We start from the raw sequence: 15,724 nt of genomic DNA on the forward strand, positions 1-15,724 counted from the left end.
ATCTCCACAAACAACCCTCTAAAGAATGAGATATTTGTGCTTAAGAGGAGGGTATTTATTATGAAGGAAAACAGCACCATTTACTTGGGGCTGTTTCCCTCTGTATTTAAACGCTTCTAATTTCTTAAAATAAGCAGTGTTCTTCTAGGCATAATTGTTTCTTTTCAATCAGGCACTTAGTGTTTGCCGCTATCAAATTTGTTGCAGCTGTAATCAAACACGATGTCTTGGGAAGGAAAATCTTCACCTAATGTTAAATCTTGCTGCATTATCCAGCACTGCTTCTGCAGCTCCAGAGTCCGAAACGCCCTTGTTCTTTCCAGGGGCTGCTAACTGAACTTTGCTTTTGAAAGAAAAAAAAATAAAACTCTAAAAATTACGTAGATGAGGATTCCTAAGAAAAAAAAAATTCAACATTATTGCATCCGTTTTCTTTTATATATCATTTTCATTGTTAGAACTCAAACACCATGAATGAAAATATAATCCCATTTGAGAGAGACAACCTGAGGCACAGAGCAAAATTGTGAACATCAATATAGCAGGACAGGGACAAAGTTAAAGTGAGAACCCAATTCCTTCCTGTTCCTACCGAGAATCCACTGGACAACGCTGTCCTAGCCCTGGCAGGTGACGAAAACATCTGGGTAGCAGACTAAGGAAGGATCCGCTATCCCCCCGGGATACAGAAACACCACTTTCAGTCTGCAGCGTTCCATGAGCTCAACCCGTCACTGCTCTGTTCTGTGCTTCAGCCTCTCATCTCAGCATTACCTGTCATCTTCTCTCCTCGTCTGCTTGTTGTTTTGCCCACACCCAGAGCACAGCTTTCCGACGGTGGGCTCCAAGGTGGGTGCAACGGGCACGCTGCACCGCTCCGCGCCTCAGCCCAGTCCCACGCAGCCGCCCTGTCCCAGCCAGCCACCACAACACCCCCGATCTCCGCAGAAGTCATAACACACAACCTCAGAGCTGAAAGACGTTTTATGCAAGAGACTCAGGCCCTGGTTGCTTGCTTAGTGTTTGATAAACACTTGGAGAATCTCCTACAGAAGGACCTGTACAGCCTGGAAAAGCATCCAGTTTCATTAGAGCTCCCGAGCCTCAGTGGTTTGTAGCATCACTCCCCAGTCGTGTAGGATAAAGAGCAGGTTCGGATATCTTTCCTTAAATCCCTTTCTATTTTTCATACCCTCAAGACTAACGGGGCAGCCCAGAGATAATAGTATACAAATAATAATGTAATTTTATTTTATATCTACATTAATAAATGAAAAAACCCCACCTGCTATTCATCATGAACTGCTGTTAGTATTACTGAGGAAATGATGTGGAATTTACATCAATTTTCCTCTCACTGTAAAAGACTTGCCCAGTTTATTTTAAATGTCAACTTACTATGTATTTGTCAGGGGTGCGGCAGCATCAATTGTAATTAATTTCACACTGCAGTCTAGGCATGTGCCTTAATACTAGCTTCACACATCTTTCGGGGGAAGCAATAAATGGAAGCATTGGTCATTTTTGGTCATTAAATCTTCAGGAATATTTTTCACAAGATGAGACTGTCAAGATTCACGTCCTAATAAAATTCTAACTTAGATTATTTATAGCTGTGTCTGCTTCAAAACTCTCCTGCAGTTGAAATGAAATGCAAGACTCCACAACAGCTAGTTAGGATTTTTCAGAATTATTTAGCCATAAAAAAAGGAAAAAAATTCCACAGTCTGAGTGTGAACAAGGCTAATTGTGAAATCATGTTGAATTCAAGGGAGAGTTTAACAGGAAAAAAACCCAAATTTAAAGATGCTAAAAGCATGAAAGCACTTAAGTATTTTCTAAATCATATGTTCTGAAAAGAAGCTTCATGAGAACTGCTTAGAGTAAATGAATCTCAAGTAAAAAAATTACCTTCAAAGTATTATATTTAAATGGAAATCTAATTTTCTCTGTTCTTTCAATTCAGTAAGAAAATTCAGCAAGAAGCTGACAACTTTTCATTCCCAGTCATCCTGCAATGGCTGCCCTCGCTTCTTTTCCCAGATCATCCCCTTAACGACAGACAGTTATTTGTGCCGAACTAGTCACATTTCCTCTCAAACTGCGATACTGCCGTGGGTTTTCCCGTATTCGCAACGTCATAGAGTAGCTCCTGAACACTGTATGTGCATTCGTGAGCACAAATTCATAGCAGCGTGTACAGCAAGGAGCCATTCTGACCTTGTTTGGGAACTCGGAAGCTGGGAACCCAGACTACTCGACCAACGTGAGATGGTGCGGAACCATCTGTGCCACAGCCGGGAGGAGAAGCCAGATCTCCGACGCTGTGACCCGGTGCCTTTAACCTGGAGATGTTGCACCCCCAGCAGCATCATCTTCAGTCGCAACCGTGTCCGGTCCTGGAGAGATGGCTGGGCAAGGAGAACATCAGCCCTTCTGTTTGCTCTCAACACTCTTCCACAGCAGAAGAATGACTATAGACTCCCTACTGTTTACTGGGTTTTGAAACAGTATTTGGCATCTAGAGAAGAATCACAACAAACCTAAGAGATCAGAGAACACGAAGAGCCAGACAATGAGAGCAGACAGAAACAAGTTGGCAACACACACCAAACTAAATGAAGAAAGATGAGGAAGTCAGACAATGAGGAAAAGAGGATTAAGGAAGATCTAGCAGCAAGGCACAATAACATAAAATGAAGTCAGAAACCTGTGAGCTCAAGAAGGAAGCAGCACAGCAGCCCTGGAGCTGGCTATCCCTCAAACTCCACTGCCATCTCTGGTACCTGCCTTACCCGGGGCTTGAAAAAAGCTCTGCAGACCTTTCCTTCAGTCAGAAACTCAACTCTGCCTGTCTGTTCTTAGAGCATCTCTAAACTTCTCAGAGTGGAAATGGTATTTAATAGATTCTGCTACCACTGCACACAAGTTCTCCCTTTTCTAGGCAGTGAAACGTATAGCTGAACCGCATGTCCTGAAACAGCCAGAAATGAAGAGCCATATATATTGGTACAAGCAGGAGATGTCTGCGTTGTTTTCAAGAAATTGCTTGTAAGAGATCTTATCACGCAGGCATCATACTAACTAGATAAGCTAGGAAGATGTTAACTCCGATAAAGCCAACCTCAACTGATGTATTTCCCAGAGGGTTAGGGTAAAGCAGACGTCAGCATAAGCACAATGTTTTTGTGCCACTTTGATGTCTCCAACTACGTACTTTCTTCCTGTCCTCCTTTAAAAAAAGTTCTTGAGATCTTTAGTTCCAATTTTAAAATTCTGTTTCTTTTGGTGCATTTCCCAATGATTGTTTAAAGGGAGGAGGAGAATAATGAACGTGCTTTGATAGCAGATCATAAAGGAGCCATTTACTGCAAGGACTCTGATGCATTGTTCTGTCTTTAAACATGAATTATCGAATCACAAGCTATTCACTGAGTCGTAGATTACCAATGAACTGAAACAGCATTACAGCAGCAGCATGTCCCTTTGATCAAAAACACACTTATCTCCTCCTTCAGTCTTAGTTAACAGCAATCCAAATAGCAAGGAGCTTGTTTTGAGGCAGCTCCACGGGGCACATTTAGCAAGCCTGCTCCTCTCACTCTCAAAATGAAGCTTTCATTTACACCGAGGCTTGCATCACTCATTTACACCAAGGCTCTGTGTCACTCAGTGGCTCAGGTTAAGTAATTTCTTTTTTCCACCCCAGAGATGTACTCAGTTACCTGCTTTAAAGCCTCCTAATCACCAGTCAAATAAACTTCAGATAATTTAAAATATGTGACTAAAGGGCAGCCCTGGAACAAGCCTCTGTACAAGATGCCGTATCAAGGTAATAAAAGTGTATAAGTAACTGTAACTAAATGCCAAAAGATGAACTACAAGTGTCAAGAAAGTACAAAGACAGCTACACGTCCTCTGTCTCACAATTTGGGAGCGATGTACCGTCACGTCTGCTAGACACGATGATTGACACATGTTCTAGCAGAGATTCTGCAAACAGACAACGGGATCCTGCCCTTCCTCACCACACTGCTGCGCTCGCCCGTCCCGACAGCCGCCGCACCCCCCAGCCCGTCCCGACGGCCACCACGTGCCCCCCCAGCATCCCCAGCAGGCACTTACCCTCTGAATAAACAGCACGCGGTCTGCGACCGAGAAGAGCTTTAACGCCGTTGCCTAGCCATACCCAACACCTGCTAACACACCGATCACTTCGAGATTAATAAAAATGTCTTCGCGCCACTGCTGCCTCAAGGCAGAGCAAAGGTTTTAATCACAAATTAGAGGGTATTTAAACAGAATTCTCCTGAACCTGAACAATTGTCAAGTGCAGAAAATGCTGAGAGACTACATCATCATCTAAATTAAGGCATCTGCTTGGTTTAATGTATTGGGTAATTGTCCGGTAGGACTCATTACCAAAAATTATCATTAAGGCTGAAAACTTCTAAGGACTCCAAAGAAAAACAGTGACAGGGATAAGAACAACATTGTAGGTTCAATAAAATTTGAGATGCATTTATGTTGATTAACATGGTTAATTTGTCATTTACCCAGCAGTACCAGCTCACATTATGATCATGACCTGTATTCTACTATTAACGGTTCTTTCATATATCTAATGACTTCCGCTGTCCAAGATTTTCTGAAGCTACCAAACCTTCACACACAATCCTTTACCTCCACAACCACCAAACACTGCACATTATTCATGGTAAGAGACACAGGAGGGGAATTTAAATGCTTGGGGAGGAAGGTGTGGGGAAAAGAAAAATAACAAAGTGAAGAGAATGTAAAGGAAAATTGCACTAATGTCCAAGCAGCCTGTGCACTGCTCTGCACTCCCCACTGCCTTGGCTGTAAATAAGAGTGGCTACGCGGGCGCTGCGCTTGCTGTAATCCTGCAGATTCCACTGTCAAATCCCACATTACCCTTCCTTGTCAGTCATTCTAGCTTTGCTGTTAGAGTAAGCTTCTGAAGATGTTTTGAACACAGAAGCTGAGAACAAAAAATACATTATACTTGGAAGGAATCAGCAATTTGAATTCTGAAAAAATGGATCAAATTATACAAAAACAGGCACTCCTGTCTTGGATTAAGTGCCTGTGTACGTATATATCCTCGTATAAATTCTGCACCTTAGTTCCACAGCCTACCATAAGCCAAACGCAGATACAATTCAGGAGAATGACTGAACTGGGCAGACTTACCTTCATAGTTTGCCTGGAAGCCTTGAGCACTGACCGCATAATCACTCACAAGCCACAAGGACAGCACAATTCCTGTACTCACAATAGGAGCAGGCAGCTGGAAACCCGTTAACCTGGAAGAAATCAAGAGGAAGGTTACACTCACCATTTCTGCCCTTGACCTGCTAGCAAATCAAAGAGTGGGGCAGCTGCCACTTTGGCCAACGCACCACAGGCGGCACTGGGGAGCTTCGGAGCTAAAGAACACAGACTGGGACAGCCTGAACTCAATAGCTGTTCAACAAGTGCTGGGCAAACTCCTCCTGGGCTTTTAACACCTTCTGGCTCACCAGAATAACTACTAATGTATGTACTCATTGACTATCTTTTCAACCAGTCTATCTGCTTCACACCTTGCTCCCTAACAGCATCTGCGCTGCAGCGCTCCGCTAACTCGAGCTCTGATCTCAGCGCTCACCCTTCAGAATGACTTTCCCCATCCATGAAGTGGGAAGGTTGCTGAGTGAGCCCAAGACATTATTCAGTAACACTTGTAACACATTGAGAACCTTGGAGTAAAAACATTAGATAAGGGTCTGCAGCATTATACAAACTATATTAAATTGAACACAATCTAAAACAGCATAAGAGAGCAGGCAAAAAAACCTGTTACCAATTACTTAAAGTCCATCAAGGCAGCTGTCTTCAGAGCATTTGTTCTGTAGTTTTACAGTGGATAAAAGTTTAGCGTTCCTAGGAATCCTCCCCCACCCCACTGTGCCTGCAAGAACAATCCAAGGATGGCAGTTTTCATCTTACAGCCTACTACCTAATATGCACCACAGCGAAGATAGTGATGGTTAACGCCTCTTTACTCACTGAGGAAATCAAAGCCCACAGACACAAAATCATTTGCACAAGATGATCTAGTAGAGGTACTGTAGCAACTGCCTAGAATACAGACACATGCCCACAAGTCAGAGTGGAAAGAACTACATAAAAATAGACCAAGTCTAGGGAACAGACCAAAGAGAGCACTGCAGAAACCCATAGCTCTGCATGGACTTAGAGCTAAATGACAACTGCTAATTTTATTACAAAAGTCTGTTTGGTAATGATTTTAAACTGGCACTATTAGATCCCAAACACTAAACCCCTGATACTGTACTGACACAGCCCAGGAACAGCTAATGCATGTTTCTCACAAACAGTTTTATAACTTATAAACCTTCTCCTTACACTTGGCTCAGGTGATTTACATAATAGATTTACATAAGGAAGAGGGTTTTTTTAAAGCAATCATGTATTAGATTCTTGCCTGCCATTATCAAGGACAGAACTTCAGATGCAACCCCCACTGCCTGGTAACTGTCCTAAACCCAGATTTTACAAAACCGCAGCAGCAGCGGTAACTGAAGGAACCCACTGCTACACGCTATCATTCACGATCAAGAGCATTCAAGCTGGATCACAAGGACACAGGTAGCACGAGATAAACAGGCTACGGTAAGAAAGAAAGTTTAAAAGCTTCTTACACAGACTCAGAGGTTTATCCCACATCTTTTTATACAGCAGCTAGTCTTTCTTACGGAGAGGGTAGAAGATCACTCGTGATACAAAGCACTCTGACCCCTTAAGAAATACCTGTAAGTATGTATTTGATTCAGAGTATTTCCTCTCCTCATATTACATGGAATGAAAAAAGCAGCCATAGAACAAAATCTGATCCTTAATGTTGGGGGTCACCATCCTCTCCCTGCCCACAGGGTCAGGTACCCGTACGCTGCAATTTCCAGCCCAAGCAATTTCTCCTTAAAGTTGCCACCAGCCCCCCGGCAACTTCCAGAGACAGGGAGTGAACTTCCCACTGTTCTTACTCTGGCCCTAATTTAATGAACCTAAATATTATTTCAAACAGATTGAACTCTGACTAATGAAAGCTGACACGCTCTGCCTGAGAACCTTATTAAAGCAAAATTTCCAGTTATTGGCAAAGTTCACACAGTTGCCAGCCAATGATGGCAGTCAAGTTTTAATGTCAGCAGAGAAGTACTTACCCGCTCTCAGCATAAAATCCATTCTCTCTACAAGCTGGAAGAACAATTGCTCCTGTTTATTAAAAATAAAAGGTTCCAGGATTTTTAAGGATTCGAGATAGTTCTACTATGCACAGAACTGAGGAAGAGTGCCATAGTTTTTATTAATTTATTTTGCAGTTTAATTAAAATGGCTTATTGAAACCTTCATGCACTCAAAAAAATCCAGAAAATGCATGGACCACTTTTAATAAAAACACACAATGGACAGCAGAACCTGGCAATTTTTCTTCCTCTAATCAACACAGTGTTTCATCATTATCTAGGAATTCGTTAACGGTAGTCTGTGCTTTTTGTATCCAAAAATAGATCTACTCTCTCTGAACTAAGCTTTTTGCATCATGGATTCTGTTCACAGTCTATGTACTGGGAGGACCCCACTTTGCAGACGGTGCCTTTAATTCAGGGCACATTTACACATCTGCTTACCTGAAAGCAGGCGCCTGTGTCCCGTAAGAGTCAATGGGAATTAAGAGCTGCCTAAACCAAGGCTGCCCTTAAGCATGTATTTGTATTGCCTAGTTAGAGGGCCCTAAAAGAAAGGGATGGCCTCTGCGTAAGGGCATTGTAACTGAGGGTCTGTTCTCAGTCTTCCTACAGATTCCACATTAACTGAAGAGACAACCTTCATGGGAACCTCTGGGCTTCCTGAACCTCTAAAAATTAATAAACCCAACCATCTCTCCAGGCCCTTAGCTTCGGATGTTCCTTTGTGTCTGCCTGCCGTCCCTGGAGCGAGCAGAAGACGATGGGCTGCCTGACAGCACGAGACGTGGCCAAACACTGCCTTCCCCTTCAGATCAAACAGCCTTTCTGCCCACAAAAATGAAAAGTGCCCCTGTTAGTGCCAAAACTAAACTTACTCAGAAGGAAGCAGGAAATACTGCTTCAATAAGAAAAATATCTTATACAGCAGCTCCTACCCTCTATGCCACTAATTTCCATATCTCCTCCTGCAGTGAAAACCTGCACTAGAAATGAGTTCCCGTTCCTCACTGAAAGCAGCTGCAGTTAAAATAAAAGTTATTCCTCCTCTTGAGCCTTCAACCAACGCACACACCTGAAATTTTTTCCTTCTTCTGATGTGCTCGTCTTCTCGAAGCAAGAGCACAGACAATATCCTCTTGAAGAAACAATGATTTAACAAGGCCAGTGCACAAATCACTCCTGTAAAACCTCAGCACTCCTGTTCCAAAGACCCAGAAACAGCCAAGCTTGGCAGGACACCCTGCCTTGTTTCGACCTGGCAGGTAAACTGTCCTCATGCCATCCTCCTAAACCTGCAGCCCAGGCAAATTTAAAGTATGGGGATCAACATGATGGCAGACAGAACATGAAGTCATTCCCCAATGGCCTCATGCATGAAACGGTAATTCTGACATCACTGTTATTTAGTGTAGCAATAAAAAAATATATATGCTAATGAGAAAGAAAAGCAGCAAACTCTGTTCCTTGTTTTTATTAAGGGCTATAACAAGGAGGTGAGGGCAGTAATAACAGCACAAATAACCATCTTCCATTTCTTCTGTACTTCTGGCCAAATGGATTATTGAGTGATTATCCCCTTAAGTTGCTTGGAGCCAACACTGATTGTGTGAGATTTTCAATGTGTTTTTCATTGGCTTAATTCTGCTCCTACTGTGAGGAACCAAACTAAACCAGTGCCAGAAATACCACTTCACAAGCTTGCCCTTGCTTCGCAGTACAGCAAAAATCAATATACCAAAACAAATCAACACAGAAATCCTCCACCCTATTTGCATCCTTCTTCATTCTTTGCCTTGGGTTTGCCACAGACATTGCAAATATTTCTGGTGCATGACTCCCCATTTGCAGCAAAACAGCAAAATCTCTTTCACAGAACAGCTTTGCTAGAACCAACAGTAAAAACTAGCTGCTGTCATAACCACCACCTCTTAGGGGTTCTCCGCAGTGCCACGAGCACCAACGCCCCTCATCACGGAGCCCAACCACTTGCCTCTGCAATATATCACCATCTTCCCTAATGCCACAAAGTCCTTCCCTGGTGGGAAATTGTCCCATCCGCCTACAAAAGGAGTTGAGCACCAGACAAAGACCCACTGACTGCTCTGCTCAGCAGGTTCAACCCGCTTCTTGTGCCCTAGAAAAGGAACCGTCAGCCAGGACAGTCCACATCACAGTCCCTTTGCAAATGCTCTCACTTCCATCTGTTGCATATTATACTGTTCCACCATATCAAGTACAACTGTATCATACACTGTGACGCAGGCTCCCATTTTGGAGTGCAGGTGCCATAATTAAAACAGAGCACATTATTTTTCTGGTAGGATGCCCACCATCAGCTCAGGCTGCAATCAAAATAGTTATTGCAGCTGGCAATCCAACAGCCTTTAAAGCATAAACGCTAGAGAAGTGTCTCAGAACATCTAATGAAAACGCATTGGATTGCATCGTTTAACCCAGCATTAAATTACACTACACCATACTTCGGTGATTTTTTCCTGCATGTAATTTAAAGGCACCTATTAAAGAAAATTTCCCATCAAATGAGCCACTCTCTTCACTATATACAGTTTAAATGACATGGTTCCATTAAGTGCTAGTCTGACACCCCTGCTCTATCCCAGGACAACAGTCAAGCTAAGTCAGGTGTAAGGGACTGTGTTGAGAAAACAACAGCTCAGAACTGCTCGTTGGAGTGGTCTTGGTGCAAGTATTCGACTAGTTCATTACCAACTGGGGCCAGCAGAAAAATGCAGATAACTTCCAACTGACTTTGAATCAAGTTTAATATGCCTTATTCAGCTGGACAGCTGGCTTGTGCATGGAAAAGTGAGGAACTCACTAGCTCCAGCGAGAGGCTCAATATATGTTCAGTCCTTCCTCTGAAAAATGGGTATGAGTAATATTAATTAACATTTGCAATTTTCTCAATCTTGATGAAAAGGCAGCGTAAGCATTGTACTCCAGCTGCTGCAGGGAAATACATATGTATGTACATTTAAAAATTAAAGTCTTAGAGGAAACTGGAAACACAGCCACATGGAGAGTCAGTGGTCACTCGCAGATGTCCTCCTCAAGGCTGCTTCATGGAATGTATGTCAGAATAAAAGAACAAATGCAAGAGGTCAGGGAATTCATTCACAGCAATCCATCCCATCTCGGATCTCATTACAAGTAGTAGATTTTTCTCTTTAAACATACAGTTGCTGGTGGGTGTAAAGTAGTCTGTGGGGTGGGAGGGAGGAAATTCCGTCATTCCTATTAGTATCTTAGTTTTAGAAAGCATCTTCCATCCTGAAGGAGTTAACATCTCCTCCAAATCATGGGCCAAATCCCAAGAGAACTACCATGCATTTCAACTACTACTTTACAAAGCTGGCAAAAAAGCAAAGTGTAGATGCCCTAGACACAAGGACTTCACTACATGTGGTAAAACTGAAGCTTGCAGGTCTCTGTTTCTCACGTATCATTGTCTGCAAGATTTGGCAGTAGCCCTGTCTCCAGGAGAGCTTTCCAGTGCCACCACTCGTGCTGACCAGCCAGTAACCAGCTCCCAGTCACCCAGTACTCCTCTGCCTGGCTTATCCCCCGCAGCTGAACCACAGGCTGCTGCTGCATCAGCCTCTTGCACACATCTCATCCCTTCTATTTTCAGCCAGAAAAACTGTGCAGCTCTCTACCCCATTTCCAGTAAGTGTGGATGAAAGACGCACACCTGAGGAGACAGCTGATTCTGCTAGCATCTCCTCAGGCTTGTCTGATTCAGAGTTTTTTCCCCAGTGGTGGTTAGTTTTTTCTCCCTTCCTCTCTGTAATACTTTATTAAAGAAACAAGCAATTACAATGAGATGTTAGCTTGATTTTTTTTTTTTTTTAAAGTATATTGACAGAATAACTGGTACCACGAATGTTCTCATTAATCATCAATAAAACAAGCAGAGCATAATCTGAGAGCACTTCCAGCTCATGCATCCTGCAGACACTTAAAAGCCAGTTCTGTCTGCAAGGCAGAACTCACTAGTGTTACTTAGTTGTCCTTTAAATTTGATCCCTCTAAGGCTGAAATGATGCTCTGGACCAAAAAAAAAAAATCTCAGCCAGCTTTAAAGGATACTGTAATGACATAAGAAAAACAGTATCAGTTGACATTTGGATTTACTCAACTTGTTGCAATGATTTATGCTCAAAACCAGGCTGCTTTTATTTTTGAGTCAAGCTACAAACAGATCCTGAACAGATATCTTCAGAGGCATGTTACAAGCAGCAGTAAGTCCTTGTACATTCTCTGTTCGTATTTCACCAAGCAACTCCAAGCTACTTTGCTGCGAACCAACACCACATGTCCCATTTTATTCCATACTCCTTTCCAACCACCCCCTCTGCCCAGCTGGTTGATAATTAAGGTACTTCTAAAATAATATAATCCATTGGCTCTGACATACATTACTATATATTTTTCTTATCAAGACAGTAACAACTATTAGGGGGAAAAAAGCTTTCTCTGTCCCTTAAACTCGCTCACAATGACGTATACTACACCTACATTTTTTTCAGAAAGTTAGTCTAGCACTTTGCAAACAGTTCCCAGTCTAACGTCGTACAACCCAACCCCATGTGCCAGCATGACCAGCGCACTTTCTTCCCCTCTCCAAGGCAAGTATAGTTCATCAAGCCACAAGGGTCCCTTGCTTACCTCTGACAAAGGCTTCATTAACTAAGGCAGTCTCTAGGGACAGTCACAGTGCTCAAATTCCAGCCTAGATGGATTTCTTTGCTTGTTTAAAATGGGGTTTGGGTCAATTCCCACTAGAAAAGTGTTATTTATAGAGCCTAAAGCCTGCACGGCCATCTCAAATGAGGCCTTCATGGCTCAAACTGAGAATGGTACTAAACATCAAGTTGCAATAAATTTAATTTTTCCATAGAATGCAATAAGATCATGGGGTTGCATTTATTTTGTTACTTTTACCATGTCTCTTCCATGCTCATTTTTCCTGTACTTTCTCAGGTAACAGTGAGATACAAGCAGATCTCTGACAAACTTTGGCACCTATATTCTCCATCTCATTACAAACCAAAAAAGAAACACAGACTCACAGAAAGGTTCACCAAATTTTAGTAACCTCTTGGCAAATCTCAGCTGGTATTCTGAGTAAACAAAGACAAATTTGGATATAAATCAAGTAAGACTCAGCAGTGGCAATTCAAAACTTGGCAGTTTTAGGTTATTTCTGGCTTTCTTCAAAAAAAAATCATCAGGGGTGTGAAATCTAGTAAATGGGAAAAGTTCTTGGAACTCCCTGCAAATCACACGTGTCTTATCGCTAAATGCAACGCAACTGGTGAACAAGAAGAAAGCATTACCATACTGGAGGTGTCGCGAATACTCCAATATTCACACCAGCCCTTCAGTAATGTTAACTCTTCTGCTGCATGCTGTGCACAAATAGCATCCTACGGCCTCGAGAACTTTAAATATAAACAGAAATTAATGTTCAAAACAGCTTTAAATGTGAGAAAGGCAGAGTAAATATACAAGTTCTCGGGCCAGCACCATTCTGAACAGAAATACCACTTTAACTCGTTTGAGCTTGTTCACCTGGGAGGCAGTTTTTGAAACCACAGTGCTGGAAGTCACAACTCCATGGCTACGCTCTCAGGTATGCCACTAGCCTGCTAAAAGTTTCCAGGTGATCCTCTGAACCCAGAGCTCCCTCCGCACCCCGGCTCCGCATGTACAATCCTGACCACCCACCAGCCTTGCAGGGGTGCTCAGAAGCCTCAGTGAGATCATCTGGAGATTCCCAGATGAAAGGCACCAAGCATTAGGCTTATGGCAAACACGTACTGTGGGACTGAAGATGAGATGTAAACTATCATTAGTTTCAAATACCATCATAGGTGACACAATCAAGCAAAAACTTCAATTACAGCTTAGTTGGTATATGTGCTTACCACACACGCACTCGCGTTCCTCCTGTTTTCTCTATCTCAATCTCAAGCAGCTAAAGCTATACAACTGTAAAGAGCCAAAGCTGACATGCAGAGTGAATCCAGGTCTCATCTGCCAAGTCTGTGCATCCCTCTTGCTCTTTATGCATACAAAAATCAGGATCTGAACTAGACTTTAGTCATCAGCCTTGGAGAATCTTTACTTCCCCCAAGTGAACATTAAGCCGTAGCATCAGGCAAGTGCTGTTCTGCCTACACAGCCCCGGGACAGCCAGCTGAGATCCAGCCTGGGGGTCTCCACATAGACTGCACTCTCACTGCCTGCCACAATCCAGGTACGCCTACGCTAGTGCCTTAACGTTTTTATTTATAATACATAATAAAACAAAATTTAATGGCAACAGAGGAGAAGGAAACAGTAGAAATTTACTTTCTATAATGCTAAGAGTTAAAAAGAAGCAGTCAAATGGAACAAATAAACAAGGCAAGTTTTCCTCCGTAGCCAGCATGGTTCAAAAAAGTAGGTTAATAAGAAATTTGATTTTTAGAAGATGTGTTGTATGATGAAAAAAAATGAAACAAATCCCATTGTTCCTGCCAATGAAGATTAATCCAAAAAGACTGTAATATTGATTCATGTCATATCTAATTCTCTAGTCACTTGCACCTTGTCTGAATGCTGAATACTGAGCAGAAACGGGGTAAAAACGTTGCTGAATACTGAGCAGAAACAGGGTAAAAACATTGCTGAATGCTAATGTTTAGCAGGAGAGCCCAGTAATGCACTAAAGGTGAAAAGCCTTGGGTTCAAATCCAGCAGCAGAGCTACTGCTTGCCCTGGAGCTAGCCACTCCTTTCTGTTTCCATACTCCTCCTCTGCCACACGTACATAAACTGGGAAGAACTTCAGGGCGAGGATGACTTCAATGCACCTGGCTAAAGGGCCTGACTGCAATAGCTAAAAAAAAAAAATTATATAAAAATGCTAGAACAGCAGCATTTCACACTTCAGTTTACACACGGATCAGTCACAACATAAGCTACCGAACAGTTCAAATGAAAATATTTCTCTTCTTCCTAAACCTTTTATTCCACTATAGCAGCTCTAATCAGCTGTAAGCCTAAATATTATAAAAATCTGTAAAGATGTAAGACAATTACTGCATCTTTGGACAGCAGAAGCCTTTATGTTTTCTAAACAGCTACAAAATCGCAAACAGACAATTACATTCTTTATTAAGAAAAAGGGCCAGATGTCAGCAGTTGCTCTTGCAGCACACCAAAATCCAATTCTGAATCATCTAAAAGGAGCCGGGCCACCCTCTGCCGCCCAACAGGAGCGGAATGAATTGGAGTCAATGGGCACTGAAGATTTGTCAATTTTCTATTTGAGACTGCAAGTAATAGCACTCCACAATTCCATTGTATCTTCAACGATCTAGTAAGACTGTATCATCTCCTGTAGACTTTCATTAATTTTGATAAAAGGGAAATATACACTGTCTAAAGAGGTGCTTTGCCTGAGAAACTCTCAAGGTCAGACCTTAATAGATACAAAAACTTCTTGACCTAAAGATTCACTGCATTCAGAAAATAACATGAAAGTGCATACATTTTTTCCTCCCTTCAGGAAAATGGATTAAAAGACATAGCTGTGAACTTTATATATTTGTACTTCGATTCTCTCTCCCCGCCCTAGCACACTGACACTCCAACTGGGGCCTTTTAAGCATTTTACAAATTTAACTTGCAAAAATAAAGCATTATGTCATTTTACAGATGGGAAAACTGAGATAAGTAATTTGCCCAATGCCACTGAGCAGAGCAGCTGCTGGGCTCAGATCAGGACCAAGACTTAGATCTGACTTCTGCCCTTGCAGGGATCTGCAGCACAGCCCCGTGCTCAGCCAGTGCTGCTTGGCACCACCTCTGCCCGCCCGCCGCTTTCTGCACCGCTCACAGCAGCCTCTTCGTGGGAGACCAACGCTAATTAGCAGTGAAGAAAGTGGCCGTCTTGATGCTAACTGATGTCAATGTCTATTGATTAGAACTGAAATTATTTTTGAAGACCTGATTGTACTAATAAAGTCAAGAGACTTTTTGCACAAGTTCTTACGCAAGCAGGATCAGACTGTAGTCACCTTCTCATCACACAGTTCTGCGGTAACACAGCAACTGGGCAACCCGAGTTCAATAACTAATAGCTAATGGCTAATAACTTACTGAACTTCCTTCCCTGTGCTGTTTTCTCCCCTCTACAACAATACGGGAGACCTGCTCCTTCTCAGAGCACTGTAATCTAAAAATGAGAAGCACCACGCAATGGCTATGGGTTCAATTTCTCTCCCTCCACTGCTAAAAAAAAAAAATAAATCTAGTTTCACTTGCTCTGACCCCAAAAGCTCACCCACTGGTTTTATGAACTGCCACTCCTGCTAAAAGAATAAAAGCAGTTGTCTAAAATAAACCACTCAAGATGATTAAAAATGTCTTTGACTA

The 15,724-nt window shown here is 42.4% G+C and overlaps 1 protein-coding gene across 5 annotated transcripts in view; it reads right to left on the reverse strand.

Annotated features, from left to right (window-relative positions):
- CSMD2 (CUB and Sushi multiple domains 2) overlaps positions 1-15,724 on the reverse strand; it is a 302,978-nt gene that overhangs the window by 252,012 nt on the left and 35,242 nt on the right. For all 5 annotated transcript variants that reach the window (XM_054802279.1, XM_054802278.1, XM_054802277.1 and 2 more), the window contains exon 3: positions 5,215-5,327. In XM_054802279.1, coding sequence (XP_054658254.1) covers positions 5,215-5,327 — 113 coding nt within the window. The remainder of the gene's footprint in view (positions 1-5,214; positions 5,328-15,724) is intronic.

This window comes from Grus americana, chromosome 23, assembly GCF_028858705.1.
Source record: "Grus americana isolate bGruAme1 chromosome 23, bGruAme1.mat, whole genome shotgun sequence".
NCBI classification, from domain to species: domain Eukaryota; kingdom Metazoa; phylum Chordata; class Aves; order Gruiformes; family Gruidae; genus Grus; species Grus americana.